The sequence below is a fragment of the Lissotriton vulgaris genome, chromosome 10 (assembly GCF_964263255.1).
Source record: "Lissotriton vulgaris chromosome 10, aLisVul1.2, whole genome shotgun sequence".
In the NCBI taxonomy this organism is placed as follows: domain Eukaryota; kingdom Metazoa; phylum Chordata; class Amphibia; order Caudata; family Salamandridae; genus Lissotriton; species Lissotriton vulgaris.
In genome coordinates this window covers 474,164,147-474,184,369 of record NC_141698.1, presented here as the reverse complement: position 1 = coordinate 474,184,369, position 20,223 = coordinate 474,164,147, and the positions used below count along the sequence as shown (strand labels likewise).

At 53.5% G+C, this 20,223-nt stretch overlaps 1 protein-coding gene across 1 annotated transcript in view; it reads right to left on the bottom strand.

The window, feature by feature from the left end:
• Positions 1-2,247: 2,247 nt before the first annotated feature.
• The window catches only part of LOC147685423 (syntaxin-binding protein 4-like), a 986,001-nt gene continuing 968,025 nt past the window's right edge, over positions 2,248-20,223 (bottom strand). The window contains exon 20 of the mRNA XM_086939786.1: positions 2,248-2,315. Within this exon, the coding sequence (XP_086795912.1) occupies positions 2,248-2,315 (68 nt within the window). The remainder of the gene's footprint in view (positions 2,316-20,223) is intronic.

The following is a 20,223-nucleotide window of genomic DNA, read 5'->3' as shown; positions in this document are numbered from 1 at the left end:
ATATCCCCTTCTCCTTATTTACAAGGCAGGCTTAACGCAGCCTTGTAAATAAGGCCCTTTTCACGCTTCACTTAGCGTGAAATGGGCATGGAATGGGTGATGGAGAGGGCATACGGCCACAGAACCCATTGCTTATTGATGCTGTCCCATATTTACAAGGATGGGGCAGTGCCAAAAACTAAGGTTAAGTAAAACCTGATCTTAGGATGGGAATACGAGGAGAAATTATTAATTTCTCCTCGTATTTTGCTCTTTCTATGTGTGCTTCATTCTACAGCACACATAGAAACAGCAACTCGCCTTTAAAGATTGTTTATGTGGAAGGTTTCTTTTCCTGCACATAAACAATTGCCCCCGCAACCCAGGCACCCTCGCATTATGGCACAAGGGTGCCTGCACTGGTGCTAGGCAGCTCTGTTGTGCCAGCAGTAGGGGAAATGCAGGGGTGTACCATATTTTTGTAAATATGGTGAATCCCTGCATTTAAAAAATGTTGGTGCGTAGCATTTCCAATTTTTGGGGTAACACTGCGCTTCGACATTTTATTGTAAATATCCCCGATGGAAACAGCAAAAATAAGGAGAAATTAATCATTTAATCGTTTAAGAACAGATTTTCCTTGGTATTATTTTTGGTGCTGTCCACACATTTACACCAGCCTTGTAAATAGGGGGCAGCATCAAAAAGCAATGGGTGTTGCAGCAGAACACCCACTACAATACCCATTGTCCGCCCCTTTCACTCTAAGTGCTGCGTGAATAGGGTCAGTATTTACAAGGCGCCGTTAAGCCACATTAATGAGCTTAATGCTGCCTTATAAATAAGGCGAAGAGGTTATCGCCACCAGAACATCAAAAAAAGTGACGTTCTGGTGGGGATAGCCCCTTGTAAACATGTCCCTTTGTGTCTCTACAAAACTGCCCCATGCTAACTTAAAAGCAAAATCAGATATGATCAGAGTGAATATTCTCATAGATATTGAACAAAAGATCTTCTTCACTCCCCTCCTTATACTTTGCAAATTATGAGTGGGAGCGTTTAAGAAAAGGGGCTAACCTCTGATATTTTCTTCATGATCCTCAAGGCTCGAGGTCTCTATACTTCCATTGACATTTCTTCTCAAGACTGCCATTTTCTCTAAGTTCTGTCCTTCCTAATTTACTATAAAGATTTACCCTCTATGTTGGGCTACACAAGTGTCATCATTGTTTGGGCCCTGATCAGTTGGAGGGATTACAGTTGTCTTTATCTAAAAGAAAGGCTCCAGATCAAGAAATAAGTATGGTCGTTTCTTCTCTTTAAAAAAAATAAGTCCACACGGGACCTTGATGGCCTATGGCAATATGGCTAACATTCCTGTTATTAGCTGACTCATAACTCTTCAGATCACCGCTAAGCAGGATTGTGACCTAATAAGGCACAGAAACGCTTCTGGTGGCAGTTTTGACTGCTTCAGATTAGACTTGGATGGTGTCAGAGTCACAGCTCTGACATGTAGGACTTGTTGATGTCCTCTAGGGTGGATGCAGGAACTGAACCTGTAAGGTCTGATTTGGATTGGATTTCGCCGTAATGTGTTCGTTACTCAAAGGCAGTTTTGTGTCACCATTTTATATTTTGCACAGAGTCGAAAACAGGAAGCACCAATATATGCGGCTCTCATTCACAAAAATCAAAAAATTACACTTGCAGAATAAATCGAACGATTAAAATAAATTCACAATTGCTCTAGAATTCATACAACAAATCCAGGACTATGGTTGTGAAGCATAGCAGAAGAAAGCTACTGAATATTTTGCTATATAGCCCGTGAAAGATGGAAACAAATAGGAATCTGTTATATCGTGCTGCTTGTAAACAAGCAGCTCTAGAGTGCTTTGTGCCATTATTTGTACAATCAAGGAACTATATCTAGTGAAATAATTGCAAAATTGAAACAAGCAGTAACTAGCTTCAGTATTTCTAATGGAATTATCTGTATAAAAAAGAATCCCAGTACGTATCGCATAATAGTTTGTATAAATAGGAATATTAACCTCTAGCATCAGACTCCCTCTAGACAATCAGGTACAGTATATCCAGTCTGTCTAGTCTGTCTATACAAAAGTATTTATATTTCATAAATTCTGTGAGCACGCCGGTCTATAGTTTGTCAGTTGTTCCCAGTTTGCACCAGATATGCCTCCGCTGGCATGCTAAGCCCACATTTATGAAGTCCTGGCCTTCAGTATTCTCTCACTTCAATACTCACTCGCTGGAGTTGAGAGGCCCATCTTCCTTGCCTGGCATATTCTCCCAGCTGAGTAACGAATCCGCTGGAAACAAACAGAGATACGTGAAACACAGAGGATAGTAGCCTCAACAATGGACTTGGGCATCTTCAACTATAAACTCTTCAATGCTCCTCCACCTCCCCATCCATCCTTTCTTATTCATTCACTCTCTGCGTTTTTGGGTCCCAGCTTAATTTAGCCTCTCCCTCCTCGCAGTGATGACAAAAAACACCAAGGTCTTTGCTGGATTTTCATTCTTACTATCACACCTACATGCAGTGGCGGCTGGTGACATTTGAAAGTGGTAAGGCGTACATATTGCACTTTGAGAGGTTCGGAGGGTATTCTCCCCTAGAAAACTTTGAAAAAAGAGTGTGCCAATGGTGCATTCTCAAACAAATTTGAGAAAGAGGTGGCTTGGCAAACACAACTATGGGAGTAGCCAGACAAGTCTCTTTGCACTTGCACAGATACATCACTCTCCCTGCATTCACAAAGGCACACTACTCACCCTGCACTCATAGACCCAATACTCACCCTTCCATGACACATCACTAAGCCTGCATTCACCCATCCACATCACTCACCCTGGATTCACACAGGCACACTACTCAAACTGCACTCACACAGACATCACTCACCCTTTGCTGCACTGCACTCAATAGGTTTAATTTATTACAGCCTGTCTAGGCCTGACATTGCCTGGTAACAGAATACAGTAGAACCCCCATGCTTCAGCAATCCCCAGGAAAGCCCATGGAACATAACACCCTACAACACGACTTAGTCATAACAAGTCCCCACAGCCCACCTCCACGTTTTAAATTGTATCACATATGCAGTCTGATCACCTTAAACACAACCCTGACCTTCTGAAAGTCGAGAAGCGGTACTTTAACAACCAGTTTAATAGTACAGCCTGATAATTACAGAACTTCAAAATGGCAGAAGTGGCTTAAAAGCGCTATATAAAAATGTAATTAAATTGAATGTAAAAGCAATGCGGCTACAGATGGGTGGGAAACAGAGAATGAGGGTTCCTGACAGGGCCAGGAGGTAGGTACTGGAAGCGGACTTTCCTTCTTGCGAATAGTCGATGGCAAGCCTTTTACAGGGTGATAGGGCTGGGGAAGAGTCAGTCACGGCATGCCTGTGTCTCCGGAGAGCTAGACAAAGCAGGACGAATAGCTGTCAATAGTGCAGCAGGTGCAGTGGCACTGTAGCCACTGCAGTGTTGCCCAATTATAGGTGATTTTTGAATACCATCTGGGGTGTTGGAGCCCCTTATTCCTGTTCGCATTAGGACCCTCAATAGGCCACTGGGACAGAGTCAGTAGTAACTCAGGCGGCCGTGATCACAACCTGATGGTGTCATATTTTGTGTCTCACGTGGCTGGAGCTTCAGGCCTCGTTACGGTTATCTGGCACAGTGGTGCCTCCTTCCATAGCAAACACCATCAGTGTAAGCATACGCTGGTAGATGCTCTATCAAGAGAGCAGTGGGTGTACACCAGCCGTGAGGGAGTGGCTGCGGCATGCTGACAACTAGACCTGTGAGCAGCAGAACACTACAGGGAAGTCCTGGCACATGTAGCGTTGATGACCCTCCCTGTGTGCTTAAGCTTAGTTGGCTGGCCTCACGCATGCCAGTCCAGAATAAGGGTTTGAACAATGGCCCTGGGGCTCTGGGCGTTGTTCCGTGTGGAGCTGGACAAGGGAGTAACAAATTCGTGTGTCGCTGTTATTACGTCAGCACCACCTGAACAACGTTCGGCAATGTGTCACCCTGTGACCCAAGTCGAACGAAATAAGCCACATGGACGTAAGAGGATTACACTGACCCTACCTTCATCAATACTACCACATTTGAAAGACCATAGACACGACACATCTGTGTGATTCAGAATGTTTAATGCACATTCAGTGGAGTGTTGCATATAGAACAGTACAGGGCCATGCAAACCCCAATTTACAATGTTGGCCCGTGGAGGGCTAGCCAGAGTCCTTCGGGGAATGACAAGTCCAAAGGAAGATGAAGAGTTCGGTCCGCAGTCCATTTGCTGTGTCATTGGTGATCAAACAGAATATGGCAGTCCATTGCGAGATCCAAGGTGAGTGTCGCAGAGTGTATCGGGGGACAGTTAAAGGTGATGATGCAGAGGCAGAACCAAGCTGAAACCGGTCATATGGCGGAGATTAATACTACTGCGTCCTTATTACCATGATGGCAGTTTCATTCGCATCTTCGTCCACTGCTGTTTCATGTGCCTCACATGTGGGTGGTGGTGTTATATCTCCAGCACTGTGTGGCAGTCTCACCTCAGGGACCGGAGGTGGAATGTCTGCCACACTGTGTGGCACTGACACTTCAGGGTGCGGAGATGTGGATGTAGTGGTAGCAGCAGCATGCATCAGCACCAGGTCTTGTGACAGCAATGCCATGAGGAGGATTTTTGGTCATTGAGGAACGCAGCTACCACTAGCTGGTGTGCAGCTGTGGCAGCCACTCTTTCGGCATTGGCCCGCTCCATGGTCTCCATGAGCCTCCGCATGATTCCCACCTTCCGGGGGAGCTCGCTGGAGCCACTCTGACTAGATCGTCGTTCTTGTCCCTGAGTCAGGACGCTGGTGATGTCAGCCCTGGTTTGTTGGAGAGCATGGAGCGGTCTGTGGGTGTCGGTTAGGGACTGTGAGTGGTCCCTGGTGGGGGTTAGACTCCCACGTGTGGAATCTAGTTTGTCTGCCATACGGTTGAAGCCCACCCGCACCTGTTCAGCCAGCCGCTCTTGGCATCCCAACACATGGTGTTGAAAGGCCATGTGTTCTTTGTGAGGGTTCTGGGAGGCAACAGTGGTGGTGGGTACTGCCTGCTGTATGGTCTGTGCAGGGGGTGGGGTATCCTCGTTGTAGCTGGGCTGCCCTGCTCCTGGAGGTGGGCTGCGGAGACTGTCAATGAACTCTTGGAGGGCGTTGGAGTCGAAGCTGTGGTGGTCCTCTTTGTCATCAAAGAAGAGAGGTTCGGGCTGCTCTGCAGGAGGTGTTGATTGTCCCTCTGCACTGTTAAGGGGAGATGCAGTTTAATAATGACTGTATACATCGTGGCTGTTTGGGAGGAGCTGCCTATTTGATGGGGAACAGTGGACATTTCAACCACAGACGTGTGTGTGTTTGTACTTGTACATTATCATCTCACATTTCCCTGCAATGCCACTTGTGATTTGTCAGTGTCTACACCCAGTTGGCACCAGTTGTGTCCTGTGTTCTGTGGTGGACGTGTTGTGGTTTGTGCCTCATTGTTGGCAGTGTTGATGTGCTCTGCATGTTATGTGTGTGTGCTGCATTCTGGGGGTGTGGTCCCTGCTGCTCTGTCTTGCTGCCCCTTATCCCTTTTCTGTAATGTGCCTTTGCTTTCTGTGCTTTTACAGTGCTGAGATGTTGCATACTTTGGTACATTGGTCTCTTGGTGGGAGTTGGGGACTAGGGCATGGTTTGTCTACAGATGTGCTCAGCTCAATTGACAATGTGTGCCATTGTGGCCAACTCCCCCTGTTCCCCCAGTCCCTGGTTGTTAATCACCCTGGTGCTGTGGTGTCTGGACATTTTTTTTTTTGATCAAATATGTTTTTATTGAGTTCCACTGAGCAACAACATACAGCAGGAGAAAACAAAAGGCAGTGCGAGTAAGTCTACAATGCAAGTGCTACGAAAATAGGCATGTCCCTGTAAAGTCCAGCTAGTCACCAAACTGTTCGTCCATGTGGAAGCATTCCGCAATAAACAAGCCCAACGCCTAGTGCAAGAACTCTTTTCTACCCACCCTCCCAAAACTGTGCCCCCCCCCCCACCCGGACCCCCAATCAACTCCCGTCCCTCAACAGACCCCCCCACCCCCTCGGTGTGTTCCTGAGCAAGTCCGGTGGAGGCCGAGCGAGGGCCAGATTAGACCTTACGTTTCGCTTTGGATGTCGCACTGCGGAAGTCCTCTGCCAGCTTCAGGACCCTGAGATACTTCGGGCAGGTGAGCTCTGTGAATTCCTGAGACAGTAAGGAGAGAAGTGGGTGCCATGTTTCACGGAAAGCATCTGAGGTCTGTGTGAGCGAGGCCTGGATCCTCTCCATCCCCAAGATATACCATAACCTGTGCAGCCACCCTGTATGTGTGGGCGTTCTCGGTGTGCCCCATAATGATAGGATGTGGTGAGTCACCGCCCCCATCGCCAGCCCCATCTGTCGTCCCCGCAGTGACTTGAGAGGGAACATGAGTTTATTGGGAAGCCCCAGAATCGCGTACGCCGGGAAGCGTGGGATGTCAGTGTCAAAGTAAGTGTCAATGTCCCTCAGCACCACCTCCCAGTACTCCTTAACTGCAGTGCACTCCCACAGTATGTGTAGCATGGTCCCAGTGTGTCCGCACCCCCTCTAGCAAGTGGGGTCTTTGCTTGGGTTCCCCTGGTGTAGGCGCTCGGGGGTCAGGTGCCAGTAGTAGGCGACTTTCACAGCCGCCTCCCTGCTGGCCGTGTTCCTCGCAGTGTGGTGGGCCCTGTAAAATATATCCCACCATTCTTTATCCGACAGTGTGCGCCCCAACTCTCTCTCCCAGCGTTTCTGGCCTGCGGATCTCCCCTCAGGGGGGGATGGGGAAAGTAAGAGGTACAGTTCGGTAATGGACCCGGAGTCAGACTTTTTAGTCATGAGCCACCTCTCATACGGGGTCAGTGGGCGACTGACCAGCGGAGCCACCTCAGGGTGTGTCAGCCAGTGGCGGAGTTGGAAATATTGGAAGCGGTGCGGTCGGTCGAGAGCATAGTCAGCCACCACCACGTCCCACGGGAGGAAGCCCTCTGTGTCAAACAAGTAGCCCGCAGAGTGGCACTCGGATGGCCACCATTGGGGAAACGAGCCTGGCGGTAAGCCCGGGGGAAAAGCCGGGTTGTCTAGCACAGGAGTCATGGGTGAGGGGAAAGTTGTGAGGCCCCTCGGGACAGCGACGGCATTCCAGACCTGCATGAGAGTCCTGGTGATAGGGGATTTCTTCAGATAAGCCGGCCTGTCCGGGCGCGCCAAGAAAGGGACCTTCCACAGTGACATGCCTGCCATGGCCCTATCCTGGAACAACCAGTGTTTTTCGGAGGTGGGCCTGGACCACTCCAGCAGATACCGAAGTTGCGCTGCATGGAAATAGCGCCGCAAGTCCGGAACCCCCAGGCCCCCTTCAGCTGTCACCCGCATAGCGAGGTCACGCTGCAGCCTGGGACGCTTGCCCGCCCACACATAGTGGTTCAGGGTGTCCTGAAGTTTCTTGAGCATCCCCAATGGGGGGGTGACCGGGAGAGTTTGAAAGAGGTAGAGGATCTTAGGGAGGAGTGTCATTTTAATGGCCGCCACACGACCCAACCAGGAGAGTGGCTGTTGCTTCCACCGTGCGATATCCCCCTGAACCCGCGAGAGAAGTTTAGTGTAGTTAAGGGCGATCGTCTGAGCAGTTGCGGGAGTCAATTCGATCCCCAGGTACGGTAAGGTAGTGCTGACCTCTAACCCACCTATGCGAAGCGAGTCCCTTTTAGCCAGCTTGGTGTTGCAGCCCAGTGGGAGAACCACCGATTTCTGTACATTCATTTTGAAACCCGACACTGCGGCAAATGCCTCCATTTCGGACAGGAAGGCCGGTAAGGAGACCGTAGGGTTGTCCACCGCGACCAAAATGTTGTCCACGTACAGGCTCATCGTCTGTTCCACCCCGCCGAACTTGACTCCGATGATAGTCCTGTTGTCACGGACATGTTGGGCAAATGGCTCGATATAGAGGGCGAACAACAGCGGCGAGAGCGGGCAGCCCTGCCGCGTGCCGCGCTGGATATCAAACGGCCTTGAGCTAGTCCCATTCACCTTGATTGTCGCCCTGGGTGTTGCATAGCATCCTGCTATCCAGGAGCGGAAACGAGGGCCAACCCCGAATTTCGCCAGTGTGTGGTCTAGAAATCGCCAATCCACCCTGTCAAACGCCTTCTCGGCTTCCACTGAAAGCAGTGCGGCATCCGAGGCGTTGAAGTGGGCTTTGTCGATGACATGCAGTATGCGTTTGGTATTATCCGCACATTGTCGGTGGGGACAAAGCCTGCTTGGTCGGGTTCAATTATGCCCAGAAGGCACGGGCCAAGGCGCGAAGCCAAGATGCCCGTGAAGAGCTTTAGGTCGATATTAAGCAGCGATATCGGCCTGTATGCTGCACACCTCTTGGGGTCTTTACCCGGCTTCGGCAGGACCACGACGTCCGCCTCTAGCAGCTCCGCTGGGATCGAGCCCGGGCCCCCAAAGGAGTTAAATAGCTTTGTAAGAACTGGCGCCAGGAGGTGGCAGAAGGTCTTATAGAAACCTGCGGAAAAACCATTGGGGCCGGGGGCCTTCAGGGGCTTAAGTTTGGGAATGGCCGACACAACCTCCTCCAGACGGGTGGGGCTGTCCAGAGCGCTGGCGTTGGTCTCATTTAGGGCTGTGACGTCCATAGTCTCGAGGTAGGACTTCCCAGCCTCCTCTTCGATGGCCTGGTCCGCAGCGTAGAGTTGGGCATAGAAGGCCCGGAAAGCGTCTGCTATGCTGGTATCGTCTCGGAGTTCCTCGCCGCCATCCCCGTGTATAACTGGAACCCTGGAGCGGACCGTTTTAGCTTTGAGTTTGCAAGCCAGAAGGCGGCCCGTTTTGTCACCACCCACATAATACGTGTGGCGGAGGCGAAGCGCCGTGTATTCTGCCCTGTCCAGATCTAAGCTAGCCAGCTGGGCTCTGGCCGCTTTCAGTTTGCGCCAGATGCGAGGGGCGCCCGTGCGGCAGTGGGCCCTCTCTAGCTCCATTACCTGCTCCTCCAAGTCCTTCCGCCGTTCCTTGCGTTCCCGGTTGTCTGCCGCCGCAATTGCTATAATATCGCCCCTGACCACCGCCTTGAGTGCCCCCCATAGCGTCGCGTGGGCCACCTCCCCTGTATCGTTCGCCCCTAGATAATCAGTGATGGTTTGGGATAGCCTCTGCACCGCCCCCTGCCGAGACAGTAAGCTCTCCCTAAGCCGCCATCTACCCTTGTGTGGGGGTGTGCGTGGGACGGTCATCTGAAGGATCACCGCCTCGTGGTCCGACAGCGCCACCGGTGCAGTGTCAATGTCTCTAAGCATGGGGACAAGGTCAGAGGTGCTCAGGAAGTGATCTATTCTGGCATAGGTGCGGTGTACTGCGGAGTAAAAAGTGTACCCTGGGGCAGTGTGATGTAGTTCCCGCCAGGCATCAACCAACCCCCTGTCTGTCAGCCATTGCTTCCCCGCTGCTGAAAGCGCCCCCGAGTCCCTAAACCTCTTTCCGGATCTATCGATTTCATTGTCCATGACAAGATTCAGGTTCCCCCCTATCAAGACATGCCTCAGGTCGCCCAATAGCGCCTCTGACAAGGCCCCCCGAAGGAAGGCCTCTTGGCGGGCATTAGGCACGTAAATCGAGCCAAGCGTGAAGGAGAGAGTGCCTATGTGGACAGTGTGTGCTAAGAGCCTACCCTTGATTTCGGCCACCTTGCTTCCCACCCGCCCCTTAAAATGCCTAGCTACCAGCAGGGCCACCCCCGCTTTCTTCTCAGAGGTCGCAGAGAAAAATTGCTGTGGGAAGGCCCTAGCTTTCATGCGGTGCCAGTCCTTTGCCAACAAATGTGTTTCCTGCAGCAAGCAGAGCTCAGCCCCAGAATGTTCCAGAAATTAAAGAACTGCCCTCCGCTTGATCGGATTGTTAAGTCCCTTCACCTTAAGGGACAAGACGCGGATGCCATCAGTGGCCATGGGAGAGTGTGAATGTAGTCTGCTGAGGGCCTGGCCCCGTCCCGCCCCCCGCATCTGATCGTGGTCAACCCATACTGAACACACCGAGTACCCAACCCCGACCCTGAACACCCCCCCCCCCCAACCCTGAGCCCCAACCAACAATCCCCAACAAGAAAACATAGTCCGGGGCCTATCCGGCAACTGTCCAGGCCCCTGGTGAAGTCTCTGAAAGCGGGAAAACGTGGCAATGGCGGGCCCGGAGCCCCCCGTCCCGCCCCCCCACACAACATGCTGGTCGTTAGTCTACCTCTGTGCTCGTGGCTCTTCAGGGCTCTTCAGGGCCCAGCCGCAGTGTCCGTGGAGACCTTCTGGATCGCTGCCGCGTGTTCATTCGCGACCTCCGTGGGGTCCGGCCTGAACCCTTTCTTAGGTGTGCAACGACTCCTCACAGTCTGCCAGACGTCTGCTTGGGAGCGGGGAGACCGTGTTTGGGAAGGCTCGAGGTCTGTGGCGTCTCCCTGGCCCTCCTCCTCTGTGGCGAGGCCCAGCACTGCACAAGTGTCTCGCAGGGACCGCAGCTGATGAAGTGTCCGATTCCACTTAAAGATCAGCCTAAAGGGGTGACCCCAGGAATACGGTACGCCTTTGTCTCGAAGGAAAGTGGTCGCCACCTTGAATGCCCGCCGCTTTTGCAGAGTGATCGCGGACAAATCTTGGAAAAGCTCGATGGCGTGCTCCCTGAAGTGGAGAGGCTGTTTCTGGCGCGCCGCCTTCAGAATGCGTTCTTTGAGAGGGTAGTCCGGCAAGAAGGCCAAGATGTCTGGGGGGGGGGGGCGGCGCCCTGCGAGCTAGGCCCACCCTGTGGGCCCTGTCGATCCGGATATCAAAGTCATCCCCCTCACCCAGGACCTCTCGGAACAAGTCCCGCAGATATGCGGCAATGTCCCCCCCTCCAGCCTTAAGCGGCACGTTCCGTACCCTGATGTTATTTCTCCTGGACCGGTTCTCCAGGTCTTCAGCATGGGCCTTGAGCTGTGTCTGTTGGTCGTGAAGCCGGAGGATTTCTTGCTGCAACTGTTCCACCTCCACGCTCCTGGCCTGGTCTGAGGTCTCGACAGCCGCCACCCGTTCACCAATATCGTCAACATCGCGGCGGAGTTCCTTGTATTCCCCCGCCATGTCTTGCCGGAGGGTCAAGATGTCCGCCTTGAGGGAGGAGAACAGCTCCTCCATGAAAGCTTTGGTGGCCGGGGCGTCCCCTTCGTCTCGCTCCTTGACTTTAGGTGGAGCGACCGTCACTGGCTTATCAGGGCTCTTGTCCCCCTTAGAGGCCCCTTTCGCCAGCATATCGGGGATAGTGCGGCCCCCTCTGCGATTGTTAGAGGACATGCCCCCGCCGACCCGGGGGCACACAGTTCGCGCCTTCGTCTGCCACCGGAGCTCGCGGCCCTCCTCCGGGCCACGTGGAAAATGGCCGCTTAACGGCCGACGATCAGCGTCCCCAGTCTTAGGGCCCAAGTCGCGGCGAGTGCGGGGCTGGCTCACCGTTGCCCCCCGCCGTCGGAGCTGTGAGCGGGGGCACCGGGGGCTCGATCGTCTGCCCCCCGAGTATCGGCGTCCCCCGCCGGCGTCGCCCTGCTCCGCACCACCTTGCCAAGTGATGGGGGGAAGGCCCAAGCCAGGTGCCTCACGGGCCTGCTCGGGGCCGCCGACGCGGGTCACCGCCGACAACGCTGCTCCTCCGAGCGTACCTCGTCACTGTCCGGAGCCTGACACTGCTCCGGCGGGTCCGGGCCCGCGTCTCTGTCCCGGCTTCTCCGTCCTCGCCGGCGCTGTCGGGCCCGGGTCTGCTGCGCGCCAACGGCAGAGGGGCCCGCCCAGGGCTCCCGGGGCTGAATCAGCGGACTAACGGCGTCCCCCTAGACTCTCCGATCGTGGGGTGTCGTGACCACCAAATTAGGGGCAGGTGCTGTAGCGTGGCTATGCAACGGGGGGATCGGGACGAGGAGCTCCGCAGAAACACGTCCTCTCAGGCCGCCATCTTAGCCACGCCCCGTGTCTGGACATTTTTAGCAGTGCATGGTCCCCCGACTCCAGACACCCTCTCCCCACTGATGTCTGTGGACACCATTTCCTCCATGTCATCCAGCTCCTCCTGTGGCGCTGGACTCCCACTTCCAGTCTGCATTGCTGCCTCCGGTTGTTGGTGAGTTTCAGCTTGGTTTTGCAATTGACGTCATTCCAGCACCTCTTGACCACTTCCATTGTCCTCTTCAGCACTCCGACTGCATTCACCTTGTCCACAATGGACTGACATAGTCCATTTTTTGTTGCCAATGACACAGTGGAGGTGACGAACAGTTGTTGATGGAGTTCGACAACCTCCGTTATCAGGATTTTGTTTTCCTGTGCACTGAAGCTCTTCTTCCTACTCTTCTTCTCCTTGGCCTTCCCTGACCCGAGGTCCCAGGCAGGTCCTCCGGGGGGGCTTGTGGGGTTCTGGTTCTCCTCCGTAATTGCTCCGGCAACATCCTTTGTGCTTCTCTGTTGTTTGGCATTTGTTTTAGTTTTTTTTCTAGTTTTATGGTGATTTTTATTTCCTGACACGTGTGAATTGCAGGCCTGTAGCTGGTTTTTGGTGATTTTTGTATCGAGATTGGCCTCATTGCAGCTTTTTTTGCATTTGCGTTTCACATTTTTGCGGCGTGGTGTTAAGTGCATTATAATCCTTTTGAGTAATGCTAACTTGGGTTTGGCTTTATCAAAACATGTCATGCAAGGTGTCAAACACTGTGGAATACTACCCCCGCCAGTTCTGGTGGCATGGGTAGTATTCCACCCTTCTAGAGGGGAAGAAATGTAAACACTGGTATACCCGGTTAAAGTTTAAAAGAGCCTCAGCATCACAAAATGGATGCTGCTGCCACAGACACGAGTCTGACCTCCTGCTGCTGGATGAAACTCCAGCAGGGGAGGCTTGGACAATAGGTTTCCTGTCCAGGGAGGTGCTAGCACCTCCCCATACAGGCTTTAGTATATTGGGGCAGGGTGGGTTGTATTCAGTGAATGCTTTTCAGACACTGCCTGGGGCACACAAGGTGCTCCATGCTTTTTCCAGTTCAAACCGGTTCCTGGGGCACTCAGCCTCAGCTCTGGTGTGAAAATGGACAAAGGGGAAGGGATGTCACAACCCCCACCCCAGGTCCTCCCACAGGTGGGACCCTAGAGTTAGTCCAACCCCTAAACTTGGTATAAGTATAGGACCCCAGTCCCTAGGACTTTAGATTAACCTGGACGAAACTCTGATACATAAATCTTGGACGTTCGACATTCCATATCGACTGGAAGATGGAAGAATCTCCCTTGTGATCAAGGAGTGACCACCCTGTTCAAACAGGCAACAAGAAGCATCTTTGTCAGTCTGCATTTTCGAGGCTCCCGCCGGATCCCGAAGAATCTGTGATACAGAACATGGCCTTCCAGACATCTCTGACGTTGACCCGAGCTCCCAGCAAAGCTGAGACCACTAGTGGACACAAGAGACGTGGGACCGGAACTCCTGGATATCCTGCATTTTTTGCAATTGCACCTACTTCCCGAAGTCTCCTGAAGTTGTGCATTGGGGTGTTTGAAGCACCTGCCCTGAGCACCTTTTGCACCAAAGCTCAGAGACCTGCACTCAACGAGTTTCCCATGGGCCAGCTTTGTGCATTTCCGCTTGAGGCTCCTTCACGATCCCTAGTCTGTTGGCTGGTGGGTCCCCACAAAGGACAATCCTTTGTTTCTAGAGCTTTCCTGGTTGTTCCAGATGTGCTCTCACTCCTCTCCAAAGAAGGAGTCCCTCAGACCTTGTTGGTCTGAACCGAAGCCAATCTTGTCATCTTGCATGGGCTGCTGTTGCCAAGGCTTTTTGGATCCAATCCGAATTCTGACGCTGCAGCACTCGACAGCCTTTGTGGGACAGCTCAAATCCAGCTCCTGGTTGTCATCAACACCTCCTGCTCCTCGTGGCTGAAGAGTCAAGCTTCACCTCTTTCACCTAAAGGCACCCAACATTGGTTGGCATCTTCCCGTCGCCATCGTGGTTATTGCCAAATGACCCAGACTCTGTCCCCTCTGCTTTCAGGTTCTTCAGATCTTCGATCCACCCTTGGATCCACCTGGACACTTTTCCTCTGGCCGCCTGCAGCATTTCTTTGCAGCTCTCCATTGGAATCAACGACGAAATCCAACACCAAAAGACACCTATGCACCCGGCGTCCCTGGGTGAGGTAATACGAGTACTCCGGTGCCCCGTGGGTCTTGACTCTCGAAGTGTCTAAGTCTAAAAGGGTTCCATTGTAGTTCAGCCCTAAGTGTAGTTAATCTTTAAAATTGTAACTTGTTTGTTTTCCATAGAAAGTCAATGGTGATTCACAGCAGTGTTTAGACACTGCACCCGTCTCCCGTGGGTCTCCTGTGTCCTAACAGTGGGTGGTTCCTGGTTGCCCCAGCGGTTCTACAGGCCCTAGGCCTGCTTTCTATCCCTCACGTGGTTCTTATACCACTATTTTAGTATATGGTTTGTTGGGCCCTAGGGCAAAACGTATACTGTGCAACTTATCATATGCTAATTAAGTTCCTTGTATTGTAATTTTACCTCAAGCCTCATAAAAAGACCAGAGGGGTTGTGTTTACATTAAATACATATATATTTGATATATACCTTGTGTGGTGTACTTTCATTTGGTCATTCAAGAGATTATATACTGATAAAACAACTTGCTTAACTCGCCTCTAAGTCTTAGCCTGAAGGCTGCTCTCCACAGCTGCCACTAGGGTAGCTTTCTATAAAGGTTGACTTTAAGCCTACCATCAATAAAGGTCGTTTGGGCTGGTGAAAGGTGCCCACTAGAATAGTGGACATCATATGCCAAGCCAACATCTCACATTGGTGGCAGCGGTGGGATTACATCTTGCATTTTTTTACCAGATAATCTTGAGAATATTCATTTGAAAAATTACTTAAGGTACCAGTAGGCACATTTAAATCAAGCATATAATACATAAGTTCTACTGAACTTAGAAGTTGTAGGTGGTAAGGGCTCAGCACACCCTGACTACAACTACTAGGGAGGTTTAGAAGGAATCCAAGTAGTGTAGGTAGGTGCACACACCACACCTCACTAGTCATGACTTCAAAGGAGAGACCCAGGAGTCTGTTCCAGATGGCAGTCCAATACAGCCATCTAAGTATGACACATTCCCTTTTCAAGAGTTAAGGGCTCTGTGTTCATTCAGAAAATTGAAGACAGGGCAAAACCCCAATACAAAACGCATTGTAGAGGTGTTATTGCTTGATGACTTCCTAAAAGCATCAAAACCCTTGGGGATAGACAATGGTACTGGGGTAGACACATCAAAGAAGAAAATACTGGTGGGTTGCCCCACCAGGACTCTGAAGATGATGATAACCAGGATGAAGATGAAGATCTCTACTTGGGGAATGTAGACTTACCTGGAGATGAGGAAGGTCAAGATGTGCCTCCCTTTATTCTCCCGAGTAGGGGTAGTGTTGTGCCAAGAAGGAATAGATCTCCTTCAGGGAAGTCTGTTCATTCTGGTGTATCACTAGGGTCTTCTGCCTCTTCGCATAGGAGGAGGACCTCCCCTGAGAAGAGGGAGCATAAAGCTAGGATGATAGAAGCCAAGCTTGGGATAAGGAGGCAGGAAGTAGCCTTAGAATGGGAGACCCTAGCTCTTGAGAGAGAAAAAAAGATGGGACTAGAGTCCCATGGTGGCAGCAAAATCTCTAGTGGTAGGGATAGGTCTTATGACCATAAAAACCTAAGCATGATTGTCCCTCCCTATCAGACTGGGGATGACATCCACAAGTGGATTACTGCACTGGAGAGGGCCTGCAAAGTACGGAAGGTACCCCAGGGGCAGTGGGCTGCAATCTTGTGGCTCTCCTTTGCAGACAAAGGTAGAGACAAGCTCCTCACTGTAAGAGAAGAGGATGCTGACAATTACATTTTGAAACCCGACACTGCGGCAAATGCCTCCATTTCGGACAGGAAGGCCGGTAAGGAGACCGTAGGGTTGTCCACCGCGACCAAAATGTTGTCCACGTACAGGCTCATCGTCTGTTCCACCCCGCCGAACTTGACTCCGGTGATAGTCCTGTTGTCACGGACATGTTGGGCAAATGGCTCGATATAGAGGGCGAACAACAGCGGCGAGAGCGGGCAGCCCTGCCGCGTGCCGCGCTGGATATCAAACGGCCTTGAGCTAGTCCCATTCACCTTGATTGTCGCCCTGGGTGTTGCATAGCATCCTGCTATCCAGGAGCGGAAACGAGGGCCAACCCCGAATTTCGCCAGTGTGTGGTCTAGAAATCGCCAATCCACCCTGTCAAACGCCTTCTCGGCTTCCACTGAAAGCAGTGCGGCATCCGAGGCGTTGAAGTGGGCTTTGTCGATGACATGCAGTATGCGTTTGGTATTATCCGCACATTGTCGGTGGGGACAAAGCCTGCTTGGTCGGGTTCAATTATGCCCAGAAGGCACGGGCCAAGGCGCGAAGCCAAGATGCCCGTGAAGAGCTTTAGGTCGATATTAAGCAGCGATATCGGCCTGTATGCTGCACACCTCTTGGGGTCTTTACCCGGCTTCGGCAGGACCACGACGTCCGCCTCTAGCAGCTCCGCTGGGATCGAGCCCGGGCCCCCAAAGGAGTTAAATAGCTTTGTAAGAACTGGCGCCAGGAGGTGGCAGAAGGTCTTATAGAAACCTGCGGAAAAACCATTTGGGCCGGGGGCCTTCAGGGGCTTAAGTTTGGCAATGGCCGACACAACCTCCTCCAGACGGGTGGGGCTGTCCAGAGCGCTGGCGTTGGTCTCATTTAGGGCTGTGACGTCCATAGTCTCGAGGTAGGCCTTCCCAGCCTCCTCTTCGATGGCCTGGTCCGCAGCGTAGAGTTGGGCATAGAAGGCCCGGAAAGCGTCTGCTATGCTGGTATCGTCTCGGAGTTCCTCGCCGCCATCCCCGTGTATAACTGGAACCCTGGAGCGGACCGTTTTAGCTTTGAGTTTGCAAGCCAGAAGGCGGCCCGTTTTGTCACCACCCACATAATACGTGTGGCGGAGGCGAAGCGCCGTGTATTCTGCCCTGTCCAGATCTAAGCTAGCCAGCTGGGCTCTGGCCGCTTTCAGTTTGCGCCAGATGCGAGGGGCGCCCGTGCGGCAGTGGACCCTCTCTAGCTCCATTACCTGCTCCTCCAAGTCCTTCCGCCGTTCCTTGCGTTCCCGGTTGTCTGCCGCCGCAATTGCTATAATATCGCCCCTGACCACCGCCTTGAGTGCCCCCCATAGCGTCGCGTGGGCCACCTCCCCTGTATCGTTCGCCCCTAGATAATCAGTGATGGTTTGGGATAGCCTCTGCACCGCCCCCTGCCGAGACAGTAAGCTCTCCCTAAGCCGCCATCTACCCTTGTGTGGGGGTGTGCGTGGGACGGTCATCTGAAGGATCACCGCCTCGTGGTCCGACAGCGCCACCGGTGCAGTGTCAATGTCTCTAAGCATGGGGACAAGGTCAGAGGTGCTCAGGAAGTGATCTATTCTGGCGTAGGTGCGGTGTACTGCGGAGTAAAAAGTGTACCCTGGGGCAGTGTGATGTAGTTCCCGCCAGGCATCAACCAACCCCCTGTCTGTCAGCCATTGCTTCCCCGCTGCTGAAAGCGCCCCCGAGTCCCTAAACCTCTTTCCGGATCTATCGATTTCATTGTCCATGACAAGATTCAGGTTCCCCCCTATCAAGACATGCCTCAGGTCGCCCGATAGCGCCTCTGACAAGGCCCCCCGAAGGAAGGCCTCTTGGCGGGCATTAGGCACGTAAATCGAGCCAAGCGTGAAGGAGAGAGTGCCTATGTGGACAGTGTGTGCTAAGAGCCTACCCTTGATTTCGGCCACCTTGCTTCCCACCCGCCCCTTAAAATGCCTAGCTACCAGCAGGGCCACCCCCGCTTTCTTCTCAGAGGTCGCAGAGAAAAATTGCTGTGGGAAGGCCCTAGCTTTCATGCGGTGCCAGTCCTTTGCCAACAAATGTGTTTCCTGCAGCAAGCAGAGCTCAGCCCCAGAATGTTCCAGAAATGAAAGAACTGCCCTCCGCTTGATCGGATTGTTAAGTCCCTTCACCTTAAGGGACAAGACGCGGATGCCATCAGTGGCCATGGGAGAGTGTGAATGTAGTCTGCTGAGGGCCTGGCCCCGTCCCGCCCCCCGCATCTGATCGTGGTCAACCCATACTGAACACACCGAGTACCCAACCCCGACCCTGAACACCCCCCCCCCCAACCCTGAGCCCCAACCAACAATCCCCAACAAGAAAACATAGTCCGGGGCCTATCCGGCAACTGTCCAGGCCCCTGGTGAAGTCTCTGAAAGCGGGAAAACGTGGCAATGGCGGGCCCGGAGCCCCCCGTCCCGCCCCCCCACACAACATGCTGGTCGTTAGTCTACCTCTGTGCTCGTGGCTCTTCAGGGCTCTTCAGGGCCCAGCCGCAGTGTCCGTGGAGACCTTCTGGATCGCTGCCGCGTGTTCATTCGCGACCTCCGTGGGGTCCGGCCTGAACCCTTTCTTAGGTGTGCAACGACTCCTCACAGTCTGCCAGACGTCTGCTTGGGAGCGGGGAGACCGTGTTTGGGAAGGCTCGAGGTCTGTGGCGTCTCCCTGGCCCTCCTCCTCTGTGGCGAGGCCCAGCACTGCACAAGTGTCTCGCAGGGACCGCAGCTGATGAAGTGTCCGATTCCACTTAAAGATCAGCCTAAAGGGGTGACCCCAGGAATACGGTACGCCTTTGTCTCGAAGGAAAGTGGTCGCCACCTTGAATGCCCGCCGCTTTTGCAGAGTGATCGCGGACAAATCTTGGAAAAGCTCGATGGCGTGCTCCCTGAAGTGGAGAGGCTGTTTCTGGCGCGCCGCCTTCAGAATGCGTTCTTTGAGAGGGTAGTCCGGCAAGAAGGCCAAGATGTCGGGGGGGGGGGGGCGGCGCCCTGCGAGCTAGGCCCACCCTGTGGGCCCTGTCGATCCGGATATCAAAGTCATCCCCCTCACCCAGGACCTCTCGGAACAAGTCCCGCAGATATGCGGCAATGTCCCCCCCTCCAGCCTTAAGCGGCACGTTCCGTACCCTGATGTTATTTCTCCTGGACCGGTTCTCCAGGTCTTCAGCATGGGCCTTGAGCTGTGTCTGTTGGTCGTGAAGCCGGAGGATTTCTTGCTGCAACTGTTCCACCTCCGCGCTCCTGGCCTGGTCTGAGGTCTCGACAGCCACCACCTGTTCACCAATATCGTCAACATCGCGGCAGAGTTCCTTGTATTCCCCCGCCATGTCTTGCCGGAGGGTCAAGATGTCCGCCTTGAGGGAGGAGAACAGCTCCTCCATGAAAGCTTTGGTGGCTGGGGCGTCCCCTTCGTCTCGCTCCTTGACTTTAGGTGGAGCGACCGTCACTGGCTTATCAGGGCTCTTGTCCCCCTTAGAGGCCCCTTTTGCCAGCATATCGGGGATAGTGCGGCCCCCTCTGCGATTGTTAGAGGACATGCCCCCGCCGACCCGGGGGCACACAGTTCGCGCCTTCGTCTGCCACCGGAGCTCGCGGCCCTCCTCCGGGCCACGTGGAAAATGGCCGCTTAACGGCCGACGATCAGCGTCCCCAGTCTTAGGGCCCAAGTCGCGGCGAGTGCGGGGCTGGCTCACCGTTGCCCCCCGCCGTCGGAGCTGTGAGCGGGGGCACCGGGGGCTCGATCGTCTGCCCCCCGAGTATCGGCGTCCCCCGCCGGCGTCGCCCTGCTCCGCACCACCTTGCCAAGTGATGGGGGGAAGGCCCAAGCCAGGTGCCTCACGGGGCCTGCTCGGGGCCGCCGACGCGGGTCACCGCCGACAACGCTGCTCCTCCGAGCGTACCTCGTCACTGTCCGGAGCCTGACACTGCTCCGGCGGGTCCGGGCCCGCGTCTCTGTCCCGGCTTCTCCGTCCTCGCCGGCGCTGTCGGGCCCGGGTCTGCTGCGCGCCAACGGCAGAGGGGCCCGCCCAGGGCTCCCGGGGCTGAATCAGCGGACTAACGGCGTCCCCCTAGACTCTCCGATCGTGGGGTGTCGTGACCACCAAATTAGGGGCAG